Consider the following 22,325-nt stretch of genomic DNA (forward strand, 5'->3'; position numbering starts at 1 on the left):
TCAAAAGTCATATCCCTGCCTGGTACAATCCAGCAACATTCGGCATAGATAATTTTCTGTCAATGGAACTGAAGTGCATAATGAAATAAGTCCCAATGATTACAACTGAACTTGGACTAAATGCTTAAGACCTATTGATTACAGTCAAACTTTTTGTGCGTTGCATCCATTGTAAATATCCAACTAGCAGGAAAAGCACTGGTTCCAATAATTCTAATATATTAACGTATTTATTAAAATGTATGATGGTCTAGATGCACCCCATACTCGTGATTTGTAAAAGATATTACTTTCATGAGGCAAAATAAAAAAAATAAGCTGTTAATTTTGCTTAGATATGGACCAATGCAATAGTTAAGATTTTACAATGAACGGCGCCAACACAGCCATCATGTTCCACCCAGAACGGGGGAAGAAATACAAAACGCGAAAACTATATGGCAGTTAACCCACAGAAACAAAGAAGCCCATTTCTGTATAAAATTATCCAAGCTATTCTAATGCAGATAGATAGATAGATATAGATAGATACACATATCACTATACATGCTTTCAAGTTATTGTCTTTACTTCAGGCTTTCAGAGCACATATATTCTTGATAATGAACTACGCCTATATACTTGCATGATAAATGTAAACACCACACAATGAACTAAAATGATTTGTTTAAACGGAACAATTAATAAAGATAATTTTCCATGCTGACAGTCCACATTTCATCCATAAGTTTGAAGAGTCAAATGCTACCACAGCTGGAGGTTATTCTGCCAAATGGCTTCCAACAGTGACCATAGAACTGGGAAGTGTGAATATATGTATGTATTCATGTATGTGTATGCGTGTGTGTGTGCTCATTTGTGTGATTACATAATATATACCAGTTTTTTAGACATTCACACATAGGGTTATATACATGGGGGGGGGTGGAGATATACCTAATGAAAACTCCAAATTCAAAGCGTTTCAACTGTTCATCAGGTGAACTCAAGTCAATCACATTCAAAAAATTATTTTAAAAAATACCCCAAAACCAAAACACTAGGAAATCAAATGGAAACTTAAGCACAAGCTATTTGCAGGCTGCCTGCGGAGAAAAACTAAAACAAAAAAGTCCATACGAATAACTCAGATATGTTGAAAATAGATTTGTCCGAAGGGGAGGGAGGGGGTTATTGTAGATAAAGTGGGAGGGAGGAAATACCTCCCCCCTTAAGTCCATCATGAAAGAAAATGAGACAAGATTATAAATAAGAGGCCAAGTTATTGCACACCATGGGATTCTTAATCTGGCTACCTGTGGTTTTTGCAGTTAAAGCCTTTTTTCTGCAGTGGCAGGGGGAGGGAGCGGTAGAAGGAAAAAGGGAGAAAATTTTGTGTTTATATGCCAGTTTTGCAAGTGATCAAAAGCGTGCATTAACCACCAAACTGGAAAAACATAAAATTATTATTATTGTTGTTGTTGTTATAAGTATTATTTAAATGCCTATGACTTTCGAAATGCTATTGATTATTACCTGTACATCTCGCTTCCTGCATTCTTGGGTTTTATTGTCGTACTCTGTCATGGCAGCCCGAAGCTGTTTTTCCAGTTTCTCAATTTGCCGTTCATGTTCTCGGACCAGGCAATCCTTTTCTGTGTTATTCTGCTGGAATAGGTGCGTCTTCTCCTGTTCATGCTCCAGCTTCAGCTCTACAATCTGATTGGACAATGGAGAGTACAGTTCATCAATAGAACATCCCTGTCGTCATGACAACTCATCTTACAGCTTAATTTCCCACCCTCCACAATTTCAAGTTCACTTTATTATTATTATTATTACGTCATCCTTACCTCGAATTAACTTTGTCTTTATTTTTTTTAAAAAAATAAAAATAAAAAACACAATGGGAGCAATTTTGTTAAGCGTGACAGCTAAACAAATACGGCACATCTTGAAACGCAATGTACTTGCATGGATGTCAGAATGTGTGCCTGTGGTTTTTAATTTTTTTTAAAAAAAAACCACCAAAAAAATCCCACGCCATTGTCGCATTCTGTATACGTTTCCCCAAGTATCCTGCTGTTGACATCCAGCAGCGACGCAGATTAAAAATGGTTAAATCAGCCCTTTCTGCTCTTCATGCTTGCACACAAAAGCATCGGTAAATCTGTTAAAATATTTTGCTATGACTTCTCCAAAATAAAAGCCCAGCCCATCTCGGCGACTGTACATATATTATTTTCGTTAAAGAGAAATATATATATACGCACACAAACACACACACATTAAACAAGAGCTCTATTATTCCGCTGTCAGCTACGGTACACCAACATAAACAGATGTATGTGTTTCAGGAGGGAACCTGCTGTGCTGCAAGCTTGCGCCATGATTTCATAAGAAGCATTCTATTCTCAGGAAGGATCCTTTCCCAGTCCACACCACACTGGATACGATGACCTTGGCCAGTCTTAGCCTCTCCCCGCTAGACTGAATGGCAGCCCGAGACCAAGGGCCTGGTTGCCGCAGCTTTGATACTAATCCTCCCAGGCTGTGCACAATGGCACCCTACCTGGCCTGCAAACTATAGCCAGCTAGGCTGCCTTTGAAGCAGGTGATGAATAGGGGACTGCAGGAAGCCAGCTTTCCTAGTGAACTCCAGGCCACACAGCTGCTAAGAACAGTCACTTGGATTTTTCTTCAGTTTTGGTGGATTTCAGGAGAAGAAAAAAAAGCACGTTATCGAGAATATGTTGGTTATAGTCAGCGTGAGAATCCCACTTCTTCCTCTTCTTCTTCTTCAGAAAAGAAAGCAAACAGTAGGAGTCTGCTCAAAATCGATCTTGTTTGTGTGGGTAAAAGTGCGCAAGCACCTTATCTTAAAGCGATAGCATTCATTTTTTAAGTCGGCATTTTCTGCCACCGGCAGCTGCAAATGTGTCCTTGGAAATGGCTGTTATGTGCATTTGTAACACTGCAATTAAAAGATTCCCGCCCCCTCCCTATTCAGGGACTAAGGGGAAATGTGTTTTTTAAAAATATTTTATTTCCAACCTCAGAAGGGAATCGGGTTGTGTTATACACTGTGCTTAACACCTTTTTGTACGGTTTAATAAAAACAAAGCATCGTAATTATAATCCTGAAAAAGAAAGATACATTCAGCAGTGAGTTACCTGGAATTACGCATTAGTTAAAACCGGCTAATTTCGCCTGCCCTTGCCTACATACTCACACATTTTTATCTAACACATCAAGGCCTAAATCCACTTATATGGAAGGAAGTTTCTTTGAGCAGAACAGGACGTGCTTCCATGCAAAATGAGCACCAGAATCAAGACACATTGTTCCAAACTTCTAAAAACTGGCTCATAAATATTTGTCAAAATAAAATAAAACTGAAGCTCCTATCCATTCTTAAGGAAATCAGCCCTGAGTGCTCACTGGAAGGACAGATCGTGAAGCTGAGGCTCCAATGCTTTGGCCACCTCATGAGAAGAGAAGACTCCCTGGAAAAGACCCTGATGTTGGGAAAGATGGAGGGCACAAGGAGAAGGGGACAACAGAGGACGAGATGGTTGGACAGTGTTCTCAAAGCTACCAGCATGAGTTTGACCAAACTGCGGGAGGCAGTGGAAGACAGGAGTGCCTGGAGTGCTCTGGTCCATGGGGTCACAAGGAGTCGGACACGACTCAATGACAACAACACTAGAAAGACTTTCACGGACACCACGGTTTTCCCTTTGCCAACTGATTTTCTGGTGGTCCACCCATGCTGCCCTTTCTAGTCCCCTTAAACCAGGGACAGCACTGTCATGAGACAGAGTAAGGTTCCAGGTGGCAAAATGCTAAGTAGGGGACAGAGCTATGTGTGCCATGTGTTCTGACCTACTTCCTCTAAGCTAGCTTGTGCCATCTGTTGCAGTAGAGGACACTGTGCTGTCACCACTGTGAATGACCAGTCTGCAGTACAAGGACTGGGGAGAGGCGCCATCTTGCCATTTGCCTCAGGCTGCAAAATGGCTTGGGCGGCATTGCCTTGAACCCTTTCAGCTCATCAAAGAAATGTATGAAGTATCCCTATCTGTGAACTCTTAAATAAAAAAGAAAATAGTCAGAAAAGCACAAATATCAGTTTCTGTATCATCTCTTTCCTATATGCCTGTTTTTATTATAACCAGAAGCATATCCATCATTATGATACTGTAAAAGGGAGTGTACAACAAAGAGAAATTCCAAATATTTACAGAAACCCAGGGTGGTGCTTGGAGATAAGAAACCCTGTATGCTTTGAGGAGAGACAGAGTAAGTTCTCTGAAGATCTCTCCTTTAGGAGTGGATGACTTGTATGGTAAAGTGTAATTTGATGACACTACTAGTGTGGAAATTGAACCTAGCCACTACCCCTGGTGATCCAAATCCTTCATAGATGAAGCAGGGACACACTTGTACAAGTCTTCCAATTGTAACCTGGTATAGTAACCTTCTAGGGTTTCATTTCTTGGATATACTACAGTGGAATGGCAAACCTGGAATTGAGGGGTGATACATTTAAAGAGCTCGACAATAAAGAAGGCTGATCACCGAAAAATTGATGCTTTTGAATTATGGTGTTGGAGGAGACTCTTGAGAATCCCATGGACCGCAAGAAGATCAAACCTCTCCATTCTTAAGGAAATCAGCCCTGAGTGCTCACTGGAAGGACAGATCCTGAAGCTGAGGCTCCAATACTTTGGCCACCTCATGAGAAGAGAAGACTCCCTGGAAAAGACCCTGATGTTGGGAAAGATGGAGGCACAAGGAGAAGGGGACGAGATGGTTGGACAGTGTTCTCAAAGCTACCAACATGAGTTTGACAAACTGCGGGAGGCCGTGGAAGAGAGGAGTGCCTGGCATGCTCTGGTCCATGGGGTCACGAAGAGTCGGATACGACTAAATGACTAAACAACAACAACAAACAACACATTTGAATATAGATATATTAGAGGAAATTGCCCCTAGCATCCATGGAGGACAGCATGGTGGAGCTGTGGTGCTCACCTGACCTCCCCTCTGGCTATACCAGACAGAGTGGGGGAGTGGTAAGGCAGCAGTAAGGTGCAATAACATTGGTGGAGACAATTCAGTGTTCTTGCCGGTGTGTTTGCATTGTACTGATCTCATTCTTCCTGCTCTTTCTCTCAGAATGCAGCAGCAATTTAGCTGAGACAGTGCAGGAAAATTCAAAAGATGTGGTGTGTAACGAGATGGATTCTAACAAATTCCGGGGATTTCTTTGCCACTGATTAAAACCTTGGCAAGTAGGAGGGGAAACTTGTTGGAACTACCGTATTTTTCGCTCTATAACACACACCCGACCATAACACGCACGTAGTTTTTAGAGGAGGAAAATCCGTAGGCATGCCACCCATAGGCATTTCCTCCATAGCACGCACAGACATTTCCCCTTACTTTCTAGGAGGAAAAAAGTGAGTGTTATGGTGCAAAAAATATGGTACTTTGCAGCTCTTGCTAATCCTGAACTCCTGAACCTTGGCCCTTGTTCTCAGATGCATAGGAACAGGATGTCAAACACATCAGTCACAAGGAAAGCAATGGGACTTAATAATAATAATAATAATAATAATAATAATAATAATAATAATAATAATAATAATAATAATAATTTATTTGTACCCCGCCCATCTGGCTGGGTTTCCCCAGCCACTCTGGGTGGCTTCCAACAAAAATTAAAAATACATTAAAATGTTACACATTAAAAACTTCCCTGAACAGGGCTGCCTTCAGATGTCTTCTAAATGTCAGGTAGTTGTTTATCTCTTTGACATCTGATGGGAGGGTGTTCCACAGGGCGGGCGCCACTACCAATAAGGGCATTTAGCATTCCACCTTTTCTTGAAGGCATCTGTAGGCCTTGATCCAGATATCTGCTTGTATGGTGGCTCCATTCGCTTTTAAAGAAAGCTTTTGTATCCATTGAGAAATGCCTTTGAATGCACTTTCCCTCCCCACAGGAGATGGGGATAGGTACATTTGGGGTAACATATACCCCTTGGATTATGGTTACAGTGTTGGGAATCAAATTATACACCTGGCATATCTTTGTTTGAGAAGTTTGGAACAGCACCCAGGATTTCTGAAATTCCAAATACTGCGTATTTATAAATTCAAGAACCTGTGGCTTTTAATGAAAGCGCTTTCAGTCAGGACCATCCAGAAGGTGTTTTGTGTAAATTAAAAGCATTCCAAACACATGCACAAACAGCAAGAGAAATATATAATATATACACATACACACCATAACCGTTTTGTGTGCTGAGGGTCTTTTAAGCCTGACCCAGGCACTGAAGCCGTTTCAAAGGCAGGAAAAGCTGCTGCCTTCTCTGTGGTGTCCAATACCTTTGAAGTATCTAAGGCAGCTGCTCCTGGCAGATAGGAACTCTTGTTCTCTCTCTCTCTCTCTCTCTCTCTCTCTCTCTCTCTCTCTCTCCTCTCTCTCTCTCTCTCTCTCTCTCACACACACACACTTTGTTCTCCTTACAGCTGGTATATTTGAAAGACCAACTAAACTAAGTAAAAGCGAAAAACAAAAAGTTTCTCTTTTAAAAAATGACCTTAGTAGATACTTCAAAGGAAAGTGACAAATCTGAAGCTGAATGTGAGTGAGATGTCTAGATGGTACCAACAAGGGCCCTGCCATCATATTTTGTTGAAAGAAGTACATTTCAGTGAAGAAATATGCAGAGCTCTTTTAAACCGACTCTCAGACTCAGATTGTGTCCTACTATAAACTCCCTTTGGAATGCCAATTCCCAATGTTGACTTTAGCCACTGTTAAACCTTACGTGGGAAGCTCCATTTTTAATGGTGCACAAGGATTTAACTTTAGATTACTTTTTATATTCTTTGCTGTGTTCTAAGGTGCCCCATGCTCTGATCTGGACACAGGATGGAGTTTTAAATCTCTGACATAAATAAATCAAGCAAGGTTTACCAGTCTAACCAGAATATTCTACCACTATATGGCACCAGTAACCATCTTAGATTACTTTTTAAAAGGATTAAACATATCCACAGATATGTCTGTCAATAGCTATTTATTACTGACTTCCACATCACAGAAACAAAATAGCTGTCTGAATACCAAGTAATGGAAACAAAGGCAGGTTCACCCTTAACCTCACTCCCTGTGAACCATCGGCATCCAGCTGACTGATGCTCAAATTAATAAATTATTATTTTTGCTGGATACAGATCTAAGGGTTGAGGTTATTTAATATTTTGGTATTTATATCATGCTCTTCTACCAGCAAGTACCCAGAGTAAATTACAAAAGAAGGGAAGAAAGAATAGGTAAGCTAATACGTAAATTCATGAACATGACCAAGGACTGCTGTTTTTTAACCAAACATAACACTAACATTTTTGCAATCAGGATATCAGATTCAAATCTCAACTGATGATCAAATTTTAGGGTGATGTCCATTCTGGAATCCACACATCATTCACAACTGTCCCATTTAGAGTGCTAAAATCCTTCATCAAGTCTTCATCAATCAAGGCATCTAAGATGACCACATCATGTTTTTGGTCCATGCTACATGACTGAAGTTTTAGCTCCCAGACATCTCTTCCTCAAAACAAAAAACAAAAAACCACTCACCCTTCTGGCAACCTAGGACAGGCCCCTCCACTGCTCACAAAAAAACCCCAGGCTATTAAGCTAATTTTCTGCTTAGCTGATAAATCCTTAGAAGGCCACATCTCCCCCACCTCCCAGTAAAAGCTGGTCCACCAGCATCTCCACAGCAAAGACATGAAGGGTAAGGATGGAGTTCTCATGGGCCCTCTTCCTATCTGTTTCATTTAGGCAGCAACTTACTGGAGCTGGCATTATATTGAATCTTGGATAAGGCTAGTGGGGCTGGGGACATTGCACTGCAGATGGAGAGAAAGCACAGAGGTCGCCCATGATGTTCCATGATATCATTTGAACATTCCAGGCTGTATATTTCAAAGCACAGGCTTTGCCTTGGCAACATCATTGTATCACCTGAGGCATCTTATATGTAATGCAGAGGAATACACTACCTGTTTTGTCTTAGGGCTCAATTATAACTCACTTTAATCAACATTTTGGAATGCACTCTTTTACCTAAAAGGCATGACAACCTTCAAGACACAAATCCACAACAGTGCTGTAGAACCTGACTCTACATAACGCATGAATGAAAAGTTGGTACCATTAAAAGGGATATTTAGAACCGATATACAACACTGCAGAGACCATGATAAAGTTCAGAAATATTCAGAAATGACTCGCGCTGAAGTTATCTTGTAGTTTGTTGCCAAAAAAGACAGCATAAAAGGAACAGAATAAACTATTAGTGTAACGTTTTAAAGAACAGACATCCAAGCAGAGATGAGAAAAAAGAGTTTAGCAGAAGACCATAAAGAAGATTTCATGTGAAATTTATATAGATATTCTGGCAGAGGGGCAACTCATGGTTTGTTTTTCTGCCAACAAACCATAGTGTTGAAACCATAGCTGTTGGCTTACAAACATGGCTTGCTTTAACTATGAAGTGATAATATGGGATTTAAACAAAGGAGATGAGTTTCGAGTTTAGCAAACCAGGGTCTGGAACATCTTGAGATATAGCAATATACACCAAACACAATTTGAAACCTCTGGAAATAAATAGGAAGCCTTGCTACAAACAACAGAAAAGAATGCAAACCTTGTGTTAATGAACTGCCTGTGAAACTTAAGTCAACAACATCCAATATTATTATTTTTTAAGAAGAAAATGCAAGTTGGGCCCAGCTGTATCAAAAGGTAAATGCAAGAGGAGTTGTTGTTTTTATTATTTATTTATTTTAAAGCTAACTAGCTGACCTGTTGCTCATATCTTTGCTTGAGCTCTTCAAGCTGCCAGGAGAATTCTTTTGACTGCTTTTCACGGAGAGATTTGGATCTGCTTAGATCTGCTTCCACTCTTTCCATCTAGAAAGTAAGAGACAATATTTAACATATATAAATTAGTTATTTCAAGACAAGACACTGCTGATAACAGTTCTCCTGCCATCAAACAGCTTAAAATGGTCCTGCAGCATTGCTGCGTGTTGCTGAGGGTGATTCAAGGATACAATATCTGTAGTGACAAGACCACCAGCACAATCCAGTTAAAATTTAGTAATTTTCACTGGGAGACTGAAACCAGTGCTGAGCTCTCTGGTTTTGCATCTGATGAAGCGGACTCTAGCTCATGAAAAACGGAGGAATAAATTTTGTCTAAAATACTTTGTTGCAGCATTTAATTTAAAACAATGGAAGTTTAAAATGCTGGACTTTGGCTGGAGAATATTCCATCTTTATTTTCCTCTCTCGTGCAACTGTGTTTGAATTTCATTATAAATGTGTTTGTCTGTAGTAATTAAATGCAATACTGAATACTGATTCTGAAAACAGTCAACACCGGGGTCATTATATTTGCACTCAGGAAAGACTTTTGCTCAAGCAAAAGCTTCTTACATTTTTTTTATCTTATAGACTACATGACATGACTTGCTTGCTAAATATACCTGGATTGTTTAACCAAATATTTGCCTGTTTGCCCTTGCATTCTCAATGTGATAATACAGTTCAACGATACAGTTGACATTATTGTATGATACACAGAAGTGGCATAGAAAATCCAACAAGCAAATATCATCAACAATTTGTGCATGAAAAATTGCATGCACTTATAATCTACAGTATTTCCAGGTAGGGAAAAGATCCCTATCTGGAAACCTGGAAAGCCACTGCCAGTCAATTTCGGCATCACTGTGCAAGACAGACCAATGGCTCGACTCTGAAAAAAGGAAAGCGATGTTCCTAATTCATTTCCTAATTCAGTTATTTGTATTATCAGCGTAGTGGTCAGATTTGTGTCATGCATGCTTCCAGAGATCTAAATTAAGCAGAATCATCATCCTTTCTACTTCTGATGTTCAGACTATGAGTGCCTTTGTTTATGTAGCCAAAAGAGAAGCATCGATGCACAAAGCGGGAGGTGTCAGCAGGCTTTTTTTCACAATAGTAGAAAAAACAAATATGGGAGGCATGGCGTTTCCAGGTAGCGGATGGGTACTAAAACTAATGACATCAGAAGCCTCTAGAACAGAATCTACTGAAAGCAAATAAAAATTGTAGGCTAAAGAGATGGGGCTAGATAAAAATATTTAGGTAAATAAATGAAAAAGATCACTTGCTAGAAGCTATCTAGAAAGACATATACAAATGGACATCCAGAGAAGCTAGCTTTTAGGAAGTCTCATCTGGAAGGAGGAGAACATCATGTGCCCCAAGTTCCAATTCATGAGCATGACCTCAAGATGAAAAAAGACTATAATTCAAGGTAAATGTTTGCTCTGTTTAGAATCATAGGGAGCAAGTCAGATGTTGAAGAGAGAGGGTGCATTGTATAGCACCTTTAATTTTGTCTTTGGTTAGCTGTGTAATTAAACATTTGAGACTCTTTGATTTTTACTACCACTTTGTGCTCAATATTTTTAGAAAGGTATTCTTTTAAAAGAAAATGGAGGGACCACATCCTGTGTTGTTTTTGGTTTCTGCTAACTGGACTATGAAGGTTGATGCAACACTATGTTTTTTTAAAAGGGTGTGGTGATGAAACTAGGGTTCGCAGGAGTAACATCCCACAGTAACACTTGGGAGGGAATAGCAGGGGCATGACATACTGTGAATGAAGAGTTCATAGTCTCAAGAGATAAAGGAAGGCCAAGATTATCAGAAGTATTATCAGAGGTATTTAGCTGGAAGATACCCATAATCCCTCTGGCGGTGGCTGCTTGGAAGTACACATCTTCTGCCAGTATTGAGAAGATAAGGTGTGGGGGGGGGGAAATCTGGAGTTCTAATAACGTCACATTTCAACTTGTGCAGAATTTCCATCCCCAGTTAGAACCACTTGTTATAGTTATTTGCTATTTAGTGATAATCCTTGTCCAATTTAAATACCGCACCTGTTTATAATTACAGTGGTACCTCGCAAGACGAACGCCTCGCAAGACGGAAAACCCGCTAGACGAAAGGGTTTTCCGTTTTGTAGGCGCTTCGCAAGACGAATTTCCCTATGGGCTTGCTTCGCAAGACGACAGCCCATAGGGAAATATCCGGGACAGCGGGGAAGCGCAGCGCGTCTTCCCCACTGTCCTCGGACCTCCTCCGAAGCCGGGCGGTGGGGCGGGAACGCCTCCTCCCGCCGCCGACGGGCTTCGGAACGATGCTCCGAAGCCGGGCGGCGGGGAGGGAACACCTGCCCCCGCCGCCGGGCTTCGGAACGGTGCTCCGAAGCCGGGCGGCGGGGCGGGAACACCTTCTGAAGGCGGGCGGGGGGCGAAAGTCTTTGCTCCCCCCTGCCTGCCTGTCCCGGAGGGCTTTTGAAGGCAGGCGGGGGGGAGCAAAGTCTTTCGCCCCCCGCCCGCCTTCAGAAGAGGTCCAGGACCTCTTCTGAAGGCTGGCGGGGGGCAAAAGTCTTTGTCCCCCCTGCCTGCCTTACCAGGGGCTTTTAAATCGCCCCGGACAGCGGAGAAGTCCTCCGCTGTCCCGGGGCGATTTTAAAATGCCGCCCACCAGCATTTTAAGATCGCCCGGACAGCGGAGAAGTCCTCCGCTGTCCCGGGGTTTTTTAAAATGCTGGGGGTGGGAAGAAAAGCCCTTGTCCCCCCCCCCAGCCTTCAGAAGAGGTCCGGGGACAGACTGTCCCCGGACCTGGTCTGAAGGCGGTTTCCCTAGGAATGCATTAATTGATTTTCAATGCATTCCTATGGGAAACCGTGCATCGCAAGACGAAAAACTCGCAAGACGAAGAGACTTGCGGAACGAATTAATTTCGTCTTGCGAGGCACCACTGTATTATTTTCTCTTTGATTTGCTTATGTGCAAATTGACCACTCTTCCCTGTGCAGTCTCAAAGTGGGTTACACAAAGGGTTGCATCCAACCAAATCACCCTGTTAGCACAATGATTTCCACCTGTGCGGTGGGACTCCTCCTACCCCACAATCTGCTCTGGAGGGTTGGGGAACTCCCCAGAACAGATGAAGGGGCATAGGGAGAGGATAGGGAGTGGAAGTTCTATTGCACAGTTGAAAGTCCTTTAGCTAATGACATGACTTCTTGAATACAACTCATACAGTTTAAATCAGTGGTGGCCAAACTTGGCCCTCCAGCTGTTTTTTGACTACAACTCCCATCATCCCTAGCTAAAAGGACCAGTGGTCAGGGATGATGGGAATTGTAGTCCCAAAACAGCTGTAGGGCCAAGTTTGGCTATCACTGGTTTAAATTAAAACAAGTAAGCCATACAATACTTAAACCATCAGTTAGGCCATTTCAAACAGTAAGCAAAAAGAGCAACAACAGTCTCAACAGCGATTCTCATCTTTCACCCCAAAAAGGTGGACTTGGACCCACTGATGAAATGGGGAATACTACATGTGTGCAACCCTTGGCTCCACAAGATAGAGTAGAATGGGATACAAATGTGATAAAGAATGTATTTCACATTAGAACAAATTATGTAATAGTACACACCCCAGTCCTCAGACCCACATAAAATGAAGCTTAAGAACATATGATTGCATTTCCCCACATTCTTCCTGTCTTTTTCTGTTATCTCCATACTTCCTTCAACTGTTGAATTTTAGATAACAGCCTCTTTTTAAAACTAATATTACCCTGGGGGGAAATGCGTATGTGGATGGCACTGCATAAATAAAAATACTAATACCAAATCCCTCTCTAAAATGAAAATGAAAAGTGTGGCCTGGTCGTCTCATTTGCCAAGACTGACAAGCACTAGAGCTGAAATAGTGGGCATTATTTATATGATCATTTCTTCTGGTACAGTAGCCAATTATTTTTATTTGTTTCAGATTAGGTTAAGCCATCATGAAGTCCACAGTCCACAGGCAGCACACCAGCCGTGAATTGCTAACTGACCACATAAGGAAACCAAAGAAAAAGTTGATTTGAAACCACTTATCAAAATCACCCTTCACAAATGAAGAACACTACAGCAATCAATTGTGTCATAAGTGTCTGTTTGTGTGCATAGAAGAACACAGATGCATCCAGGGACTTCTTCAAAGGAATTCCCCACACAGCTCCAACGGTGAACAATACAGTGGTACCTCGGGTTAAGTACTTAATTCGTTCCAGAGGTCTATTCTTAACCTGAAACTGTTCTTAACCTGAAGCACCACTTTAGCTAATGGGGCCTCCTGCTGCCGCCGCGCTGCAGGAGCACGATTTCTGTTCTCATCCTGAAGCAAAGTTCTTAACCTGAAACACTATTTCTGGGTTAGCAGAGTCTGTAACCTGAAGCGTATGTAACCTGAAGTGTATGTAACCCGAGGTACCACTGTACATGCATCATGTTTCGTGATATGTTCAAACTTTGGCAATGACTATATTCATTTAACTCTGGCATGGTTCATAGCAGCAGAATCAAGGCTTAAGGGTAGAAATGATGTGGAGAAATTATCAAAGCGTGGAAATATTCGGCGATGAACTGGGCACAAACCGAGAGAAAACACACACACCTCCATAGTTAGCATTCTATCAACAGCCCCATTAACAGACATCTGATTATTGCGACAGCCATGAGCCTTGGCAAAATAAAAAGCAGATGGTAACAATATCAGAAAGCCATAAATTATATAGTCTAATAAATAAAATATTGGTTATAGTAACTGAAAAATCCACAATACTGTCCACACTTACTTTCTCAATAAAAGATTAAAATGAAAAAATGAGGATATATAAAAGATACTGTGTTGCTAAAACTTTAACTTTATGCCATCAATAGCTACATTAAAAAGAAGATAATTCTTTCTGATACAACATTGTACTATGAACAGAAATTTAAGAATATAAAAGCTACGGGCTTAGAACTGCAACATTTTACCATGTTGATCCTTTTTGCATGCACTACAGCAGAACTTTAAGGTTTAACTGAGCTCCAATGTTAATCAGAACAAATGTGAAGTCTACCTTAGCACCTGGACCCAGGCTATTTAGCACACAGAATCCCTGTGACAGGTGGATTTAATTGATTCAAAAATAACACCAAACCATGATCAGGCATTAAATGATTAAGCCATGTGCTCAAATGCTCCCCATTACCCCTCATGTTCTGCTGGATTAAACCACAGAGCCTAGTGCTTGCCAATCAGAAGGTCGGCGGTTCGAATCCCCGTGACGGGGTGAGCTCCTGTTGCTCAGTCCCTGCTCCTGCCAACCAAGCAGTTCGAAAACACGTCAAAGTGCAAGTAGATAAATAGGTACAGCTCTGGCAGGAGGTAAATGGCGATTCCATGCGCTGCTCTGGTTCGCCAGAAGTGGGAAGCTGTCTGCGGATAAACGCCGGCTCCCTCGGCCAGTAAAGCGAGATAAGCACCACAACCCCAGAGTTGTCCGCAAGTGGACTTAACGGTCAGGGGTTTACCTTTAATTTCTCAGCCTGTTCATAATTTGCTGGTTCTTATGTAACAGCAAGCAACAATTTGACCAAATATGTTCTAAAACTCAGGTGTAGGAAATATGTGTAGGTTGGCTATCAGACACACAAGTTGGCAGGTACACCAACATTTCCTCAAGGAGCCTCTTATGCAGAATCATGAATTTTTGACTGATTAACAGAGGATTATATTTACTTCAAACAAGCCAAATGTTGTTCCTGTTGTTGTTTAGTCATCTTAGTCGTGTTTGACTCTCCATGACCCCATGAACCAGAGAATGCTCCCCACTACCCCTCAGCCAAATTGTTGTTGTTGTTGTTTAGTCGTTTAGTTGTGTCTGACTCTTCGTGACCCCATGGACCAGAGCACGCCAGGTACTCCTGTCTTCCACTGCCTCCTGCAGTCTAGTCAAACTCATGCTGGTAGCTTCGAGAACACTGTCCAACCATCTCATCCTCTGTCGTCCCCTTCTCCTTGTGCCCTCCATCTTTCCCAACATCAGGGTCTTTTCCAGGGAGTCTTCTCTTCTCATGAAGTGGTCTCATGAGCCTCAGCTTCAGGATCTGTCCTTCCAGTGAGCACTCAGGGCTGAGTTCCTTCAGAATGGATAGGTTTGATCTTCTTGCAGTCCATGGGACTCTCAAGAGTCTCCTCCAGCACCATAATTCAAAAGCATCAATTCTTCGGCGATCAGCCTTCTTTATGGTCCAGCTCTCGCTTCCACACATCACTCCTGGGAAAACCATAGCTTTAACTATACGGACCTTTGTTGGCAAGGTGATGTCTCTGCTTTTTAGGACTCCTTAATTCAACAACTGTAACTGTGAGGAACATGGGTGTGGGAGCTGAAGGAATCAGCCTTAGAACTCAGTATATGACTCAGTTCCCTGCGCAGTACAGATGTTTTTGTCAGCAGGTCTATTCAGTGCTTTTTTTCTGGGGGTACGCAGGAGTACCCATACCCCTAAACAGTTTGTGAATTTAAGTTTGGCCTCATTGAGGGGCAGTATTTCAATATGAGTAGGAAAATGAGAGAACCCCTAAACATTTTTAAAGGGAAAAAAAGCCCTGAGTCTATTTATTTTATTGGGTGGTTTTTTAAAAAAGTTTGTGGCTTCTTCAGCAGCTCCAGAGTGTAGACTATGTGAACTCCCCAGTGTACAGATTATCCCCAAGGAGCTGGCAAATGTGATGTTCCTTCCTACCAGGGGTTCCTTTGTGGGGGGAGAGTGGGTGCCTCACTGCCCTTCCATCCAACTTGAATTCTTTCTGCCCAACACCTAATATCTGGAGACACCATCTCCTGCAGCTATCATTTTGCCTCCCATTTTTTTCTAACTAAAAATTAAGCTATTTACTGGTTTCACAAGTGTACCAATATACACATACACAACCAGTGAACCACTGAACAAGGCTATATTGCACTATACGTATATTGAGACAAATACTTTAGAATTTCTGGAGTAATTGCACTCCTGTTTCACATTTCTCTCCCACCCATCACTGATATATTGTCGCATCCCTGTGTTTCCACTGGCCTATAAGAAATTGGTTGGCAAATCCTTCCTCCTCTGTACTCCAGTGGTACAGGGTTCCCTCAAACTCACCCAGCAAACAGAGCCTCACATGACAATGGGTCCCCCCTCCTTTTGTTTTAAAAATGTATCATTTGCCATGCTTACATGGCCCTTTCTCCATTTCTTTTCATTTGCCTTAAACAGTCATTGTGCCACTGCATCCAAGAGAATACCTATGACCCTTTCACAGGAAATATTGTGCCTTACCTGCACTGCAAGACTGAAATTAAATGCAAGTGGCTTCAGTAATGAAGTGAGGAGAAAGGTTTCCTACCATGCCAGACTTTCACATTATCACAACAGTGAGATTGGCTAGATACATCTAAAGAGAATTTTCCATTAAAAAGAAGAAATAAGAGATGTGAAAAATGGGAGATAAGATGCAACCCAGAACAATGCATAAACTAGCATTTTATTCTTGGAACTTCTGGAAAAAGCCCTAATCAGTAATGCTGCTACGGATAGTTTTATAGCAATGTCAATCCTGGCTTTGTTATAAAGATAAATCAACGGCTAACATCGTTTTTTCTGACTTGCTGGAAAAGCCGTTGCATTGTGAAAGAGTTTGATGTAGCACTATCAAGTGAAGTATGTTTCTGGAAATATAAGATGAGAATATGCTTCCCCACTGAGACAGATAGTTGCAGAAAGGCTGGCATTGTGACCTCCTCACCTGCTCTTTCATTTCAGCATAGACTTTTTCTGAGTTCAGCTCCACCTGCCGCTTAAACTCCTCCAGGGCAGCATCAGCCTGCTGGGCATGCAGCCTCTGTACCTCCATCGCCCGAGTCAGCTGCTCCTCCTTCTCCCTAGAAAGTCAGAGAAATTTTCCATAGTTCAAGTATCAAATAAAAGAACATGTGCGCTTGTGTAGAAGAAAGGCCTTTAACCCTATCCATTTAAAGTAGTACTCAGGCTTTAATTTCCTGTCCATGGTTATGCCAAACTTCCCTTAGCAATACTTTGAAGGAGAAAACAACAAGTTGGATGGTAAATCAGAGATTATTTTCACTTGCTCATTGCGTAATAATAATAATAATAATAATAATAATAATAATAATAATAATAATTTATTTGTACCCCACCCATCTGGCTGGGCTTCCCCAGCCACTCTGGGCGGCTTCCAACAAAGATTAAAAAAACATTAAAATGTCACACATTAAAAACTTCCCTGAACAGGGCTTCAGATGTCTTCTAAATGTCAGGTAGTTGTTTATCTCTTAGACATCTGGTGGGAGGGCATTCCACAGGGTGGGCGCCACTACCAAGAAGGCCCTCTGCCTGGTTCCCTGTACCTTTGCTTCTCGCAGTGAGGGAACCGCCAGAAAGCCCTCGGTACTGGACCTCAGCGTCAGAACAATGGGGGTGGAGACGCTCCTTCAGGTATACTGGGCCAAGGCCGTTTAGGGCTTTAAAGGTCAACACCAACACTTTGAATTGTGCTCGGAAACGCACTGGGAGCCAAAAAGAGCCGAAACATAGGACTAGACTCTCGTGCAGGTTATTTCACCTTCAAAGTTTTCAGCTATACCAAGGAAGCTTAAGTAGTACAGCTTTATTGTACCCCATAGAACCCTTTTCTTTAATCTTCCATTAAGTAACGTTAACACATCATCCAAAGATATTTAATCAAGAAAACATTCGGAATATATATGCCTGCATTGTTACAGTATATGCCTACATTAACACATCAACAGAAGTATATCCCCTCCACCATCTCCTCTAAGAAAGAAAGAGGATTACTTGCTGCCTGGTATACGTCAGATTATTAAGTATGGAGAACATGACACACATTGGGATCTTCTCAAGTCAATTTAGTGAAAACTCTTAATGCGCAGTTATGATATCAATTCAGCATTTGCATGGGTGACACAACTTATGCTTCAAAAGAGTATGATTATCCCAAGTCACTTTATCTTAATGTCAAACAGTGAACACTAATTTTTAAAGACTAAAGATGCAGCTTTCAGGAGCATTAGAAACTGAAGTATCACAACTGACCATAATATGGTCTTTTCCAGAATTATGCACAGGTTCTTATTCTCGTAACAACCTTTGATCTTGGTATGATGCATGCAGCTGACATGTTTTAAAGCAATATATCATTCCCTCTATTTCCAAAGTTCAGAGGTAGTTGTAGATTCTTACATATCTGAAATCGTACCATCCATGCACAAAAGGGCAGGTTTGGAGAAACTCCAGTGTTTGCAGATGTACAAAAAAGAATGGAAGGAAACAGTCCAAAGTAACCCAATGATGACTGAACGTGCTCAGGGGACACTGTATGCTGCCTGTTGGTCAGGGGGAATGGGAAACTAGGTGGGGAGACCAGAGCAACTTCCTAGAAGAGAATATTAATAGTTGGCTGGAGCACCAAACATAAGCACTCCACACTGCAGGTCCTATTTGTCCATGAATACAAGCATGCCTATTTTCAATTCTCCTTGTATTTATGGTATAAGTTATTGTTTATACTACATTTCCTCTCAACCTCTCTCCTATATGTGAGTATTCTTAGGTGGTGGTGGTTTTTCTTTTAAAAAAGACTGCTATTTTGTGAGAATAAAACAAATCTGATTTTTACATCCCCCCCCCCAATCTAGGACTCATACCTAACTTGCTTTCTTTATGGTTTTAATATAACAATACATGCGTGTAATATATTTATTTTATGTTTATTTTATTCAGAAAGCTGTTAACCCTTTTTCTTTATAAACTCAAAACGGCTGACAAAAACAATTATACATAAAACAGATGCCTGCTTTTGTTTTTCCAGATTTGTATATTTGTAAATAAATTTCGTTGCTAGCTTTGTCTTTATATATAGCAAAATTATTACTTTTTAAATACATTTCCGTTTCTACAGATCTGCATACTGACATATTTCTACACTGTTATGAAGTCACAATGATTTCTACTGTAAACATATTAAACTGAATTTGATATAACTGACAGGCTATCTATCGTCGGGGGTGGAGAATGTAGATTGATTAAACTCACAGGTTATACATTTCAACAAAAAAGGCTCATAGGCATGTAAACTCTAGAATAATTTCCACTAGACTTAGACAGAAGTTTTGAAAGGTTTGGAGTGTTAGTTTTTTTTTAAAAAAAAATAGTGATCTATGTCATTTAAAGGGATGCGGGTGGCGCTGTGGGTTAAATCACAGAGCCTAGGACTTGACGATTGGAAGGTCGGCGGTTCGAATCCTCGCGATGGGGTGAGCTCCTGTTGCTCGGTCCCTGCTCCTGCCAACCTAGCAGTTCGAAAGCACGTCAAAATGCAAGTAGATAAATAGGTACCACTCCGGCAGGAAGGTAAACGGTGTTTCTGTGTGCTGCTCTGGTTCACCAGAAGCAGCTTAGTCATGCTGGCCACATGACCCGGAAGCTGCACGCCGGCTCCCTCGGCAATAAAGCGAGATGAGCTGGATTGTGTGGTTTTTTTCCCCACCCACCAAATGGGCAGGTAGGCAGAAGGGCTGCTGGTGGGTTCCCCACTAATAGAAACCTGTAGAAAGTCCTGAAAAGGCCCCTTTTCATGAGTGAATCACCCAATTCAGGTTGAATTCTGCTCTAGTTCCAAGCTGGCACTGTTATTTGCCCCCACTTTAATCCTGGATGGTGTGAGCAGCAGGGCTGCTTATACAGTGTTGGTCCCACCGTTCTGTTAAGCACTGCCAACTTGCAAAGCTAGGGTTGCACCCTTACCAGAGATGAAAAAGCAGCTTGCTGCAAAGCGTGTTGCGGTGGGGGCCGCCAGGACACTCCAAAGTTGGGGGCGGGCTAGTTGATCGTTGGCCACTGATGCAATTGGGGCTTCCCTTGTTATTGGGAAGAAGTTAATGTTGCCATTTGTTGATTGACAGCCAGAAATGCTAAAACTCCTTGCACGAGGCTAGGGCTTGCTCTTTTTGCCCGTGCATCGGATTGCCCGTCCCCCCTCCCTAGAATTAGGGTTGTTTGCTTTGACCTTGCTATGCCTGTCATGGGGTTGTCTGCTCTTGGGGCAGGGGCCCGGTAGGAATTTTGTCCATCTGGCTGATTGGCTGGGGCCATTGGGTTTTTGCCTACTGCGTAGCAAATCGTCACAACTTGTAAGGTTGCGGTTAGGCATTGGTTTATGGTTTGGTTGGTTGAGGGGCATGGATTGGCTGTGCCTGCCCCTCTAATGCTGCTGCTGCAAGGGATTCCGTTAAAGGAATTGGGGGCTAATTACTGCTTGTCCACTCTGTCAAGGGGGCTCGGGCCATAGCAATGAGCTTCTGGTTGCATTTGGGGTGAGGGCAGGTTCCCTGCTCCGTCGCTACCCCCAAGTGTATTCCCCTATTCTGACTTTCGCATCATGCGGAATGTCAGTCTGTCCCCCATGGTGGGGGCAGATAGTCGCAACCAATGCCTAAGCAACCACTCACAAATTTGTATTTTAATAAAGTTGTGGCCAAAATTATGCCAAAAATCGTAAAACAAAAAATTCTGTGTGATTTTTGAGTTATTGGGGTGGCCCTGGGGACCTCGACACGCAAATAGCTGTTTAGGAAAACATGTACTTGTGCAGAGTCATCAACATTCAGCCCACTCAAAAGAAAACAAATAAAAACAGAATAATAGAACTGTATAATAAAGGGACTCTGAGGACCATCTTGTCCAGCCCCCTACTTTGATGGAATATGCAGCTGACTCATACGGGGATTGAACCTGCAACCTTGCCTCCTGTGAAACCCTTTGGGTTGAAGGGACACAGAGAGGCGAACACAAGCTGCCGATGAACTGAAAACATGACATTCAATGTTATTGCCTTTGAATATGCAAAGTAAGTTTTTCTTCTCAGACTGTTGGCTGATTCTTACATTGTCTAAACCAACCAACGCACTCCATCTTACTCTCTGTGATAACTGCATTGAAATCTGTTGTGCTTCAGGAATCTGATTTCATTTCTGATGTATTTCAACCATCAACCTCTTGAGAAGTTGCCAGCCAGGAATCAGCTTCCATTGATTTTCCAGGGTGCAGAAGCCAGTTCTACATCTACAGCAATAATTTGTAGTTTGCAACTTTTCCCCTCCAGGATATTGAGAAGTGTTGTTTCCATGAAGCATTAAAATATTCACTTTGAAGGTCTCCCTCCCACCCACGGTATTACTTGTTGCAGTGCCCAATACAATACAGTTACATCACTCAAATCCCTTAAAAACTGAGCTGGCATGAATATTAAAAGCACGAATTTAATCTTTGGCCTCAATTTATTTGTAAGGAAAAAAATTCTTTCATCTCAATGCATAAAGGATATGGTTACAGAATTAGCAGAATTGCGTAAATAATCTCCATTTAAACATGACTATGAAGTCTAAATAACAATTTAAGGAAGAAATGTACAAATAAAGTGAGAATATGTATTCTAAATACTTATCTTAAGTGTTTAAGCAATTATTTCACTTCCATCTCTCTTCCAAAATATAAAAACAACTCTGTACAGAAGAGATAATACCAAAATATTCACAATGAGATCAACTAAAACTAGGGGTGATCCAATGGTTGGTATACTAATAATCTCAGAATATATTTGTGGCTTACTACATGTCAAAACACAAACGATTACTTGTAATAACCACCGCAACTCAACAGTAACTTTGTGCATAAGGTAAAGGGCAAATCAATTAACAGAACAACTATTTCAGCATTTGAAAAGTCCTCCGGAACTACTTGTCATTTGATATCACTTATTTCAGATATTAAAAAGCCACAAGAAACACTAGGGAGATCAGACCTTGCGACTGACTCACTTGGTTTAACAGGTCCACAGGTTTCTGTTAAAAACCCAGTAGATCAAGCCAGCCTTATCTCTTCCCCCACTTTGCCCTAAAACACCTCGTAATCTGAATGGATTTGTGCTTGACTGGTGTATAACTTTCCCAGCACAGGATAAAAGTTAAAAAGTTTATCAGGCAGAAGATGTTTCTGCACTCCACTCCAGGGACAAACTTTATGAAATACCAATAAAACTCGCTAGCAAGAGTATGCATTACAAGGGAAATCCTGAGAAATTTTGTTCAGGAACTTGATTTCTTCTCTTAGACTTTTTCAATTTATTTATACCTCTCGGACAAAACACACACATACCCCAAAACCTCCTGGGTATTCTAATTACTATTCCTGCCCAAAAGAAAGGGAGCAGCCTCTACAGGTTTTAATAAATCAAATAAGAATCATTTTTATCTTTTGTCTTAAGGTACTTAGGTA

The 22,325-nt window shown here is 41.5% G+C and overlaps 1 protein-coding gene across 5 annotated transcripts in view; it reads right to left on the reverse strand.

Annotated features, from left to right (window-relative positions):
* The window catches only part of CEP112 (centrosomal protein 112), a 220,573-nt gene that overhangs the window by 109,632 nt on the left and 88,616 nt on the right, over positions 1 to 22,325 (reverse strand). For all 5 annotated transcript variants that reach the window (XR_014004693.1, XM_081181284.1, XM_081181283.1 and 2 more), the window contains 3 exons: positions 16,759 to 16,894; positions 8,877 to 8,984; positions 1,516 to 1,698 (listed from right to left, as the gene is read on the reverse strand). Coding sequence is in view for 4 of the 5 variants with exons in the window: in XM_081181284.1 (XP_081037410.1) it covers positions 1,516 to 1,698; positions 8,877 to 8,984; positions 16,759 to 16,894 (427 nt within the window). In the remaining variant the exon portion in view is untranslated. The remainder of the gene's footprint in view (positions 1 to 1,515; positions 1,699 to 8,876; positions 8,985 to 16,758; positions 16,895 to 22,325) is intronic.

Source organism: Podarcis bocagei (assembly GCF_964188305.1).
Source record: "Podarcis bocagei genome assembly, chromosome: 2".
Taxonomy (NCBI): domain Eukaryota; kingdom Metazoa; phylum Chordata; class Lepidosauria; order Squamata; family Lacertidae; genus Podarcis; species Podarcis bocagei.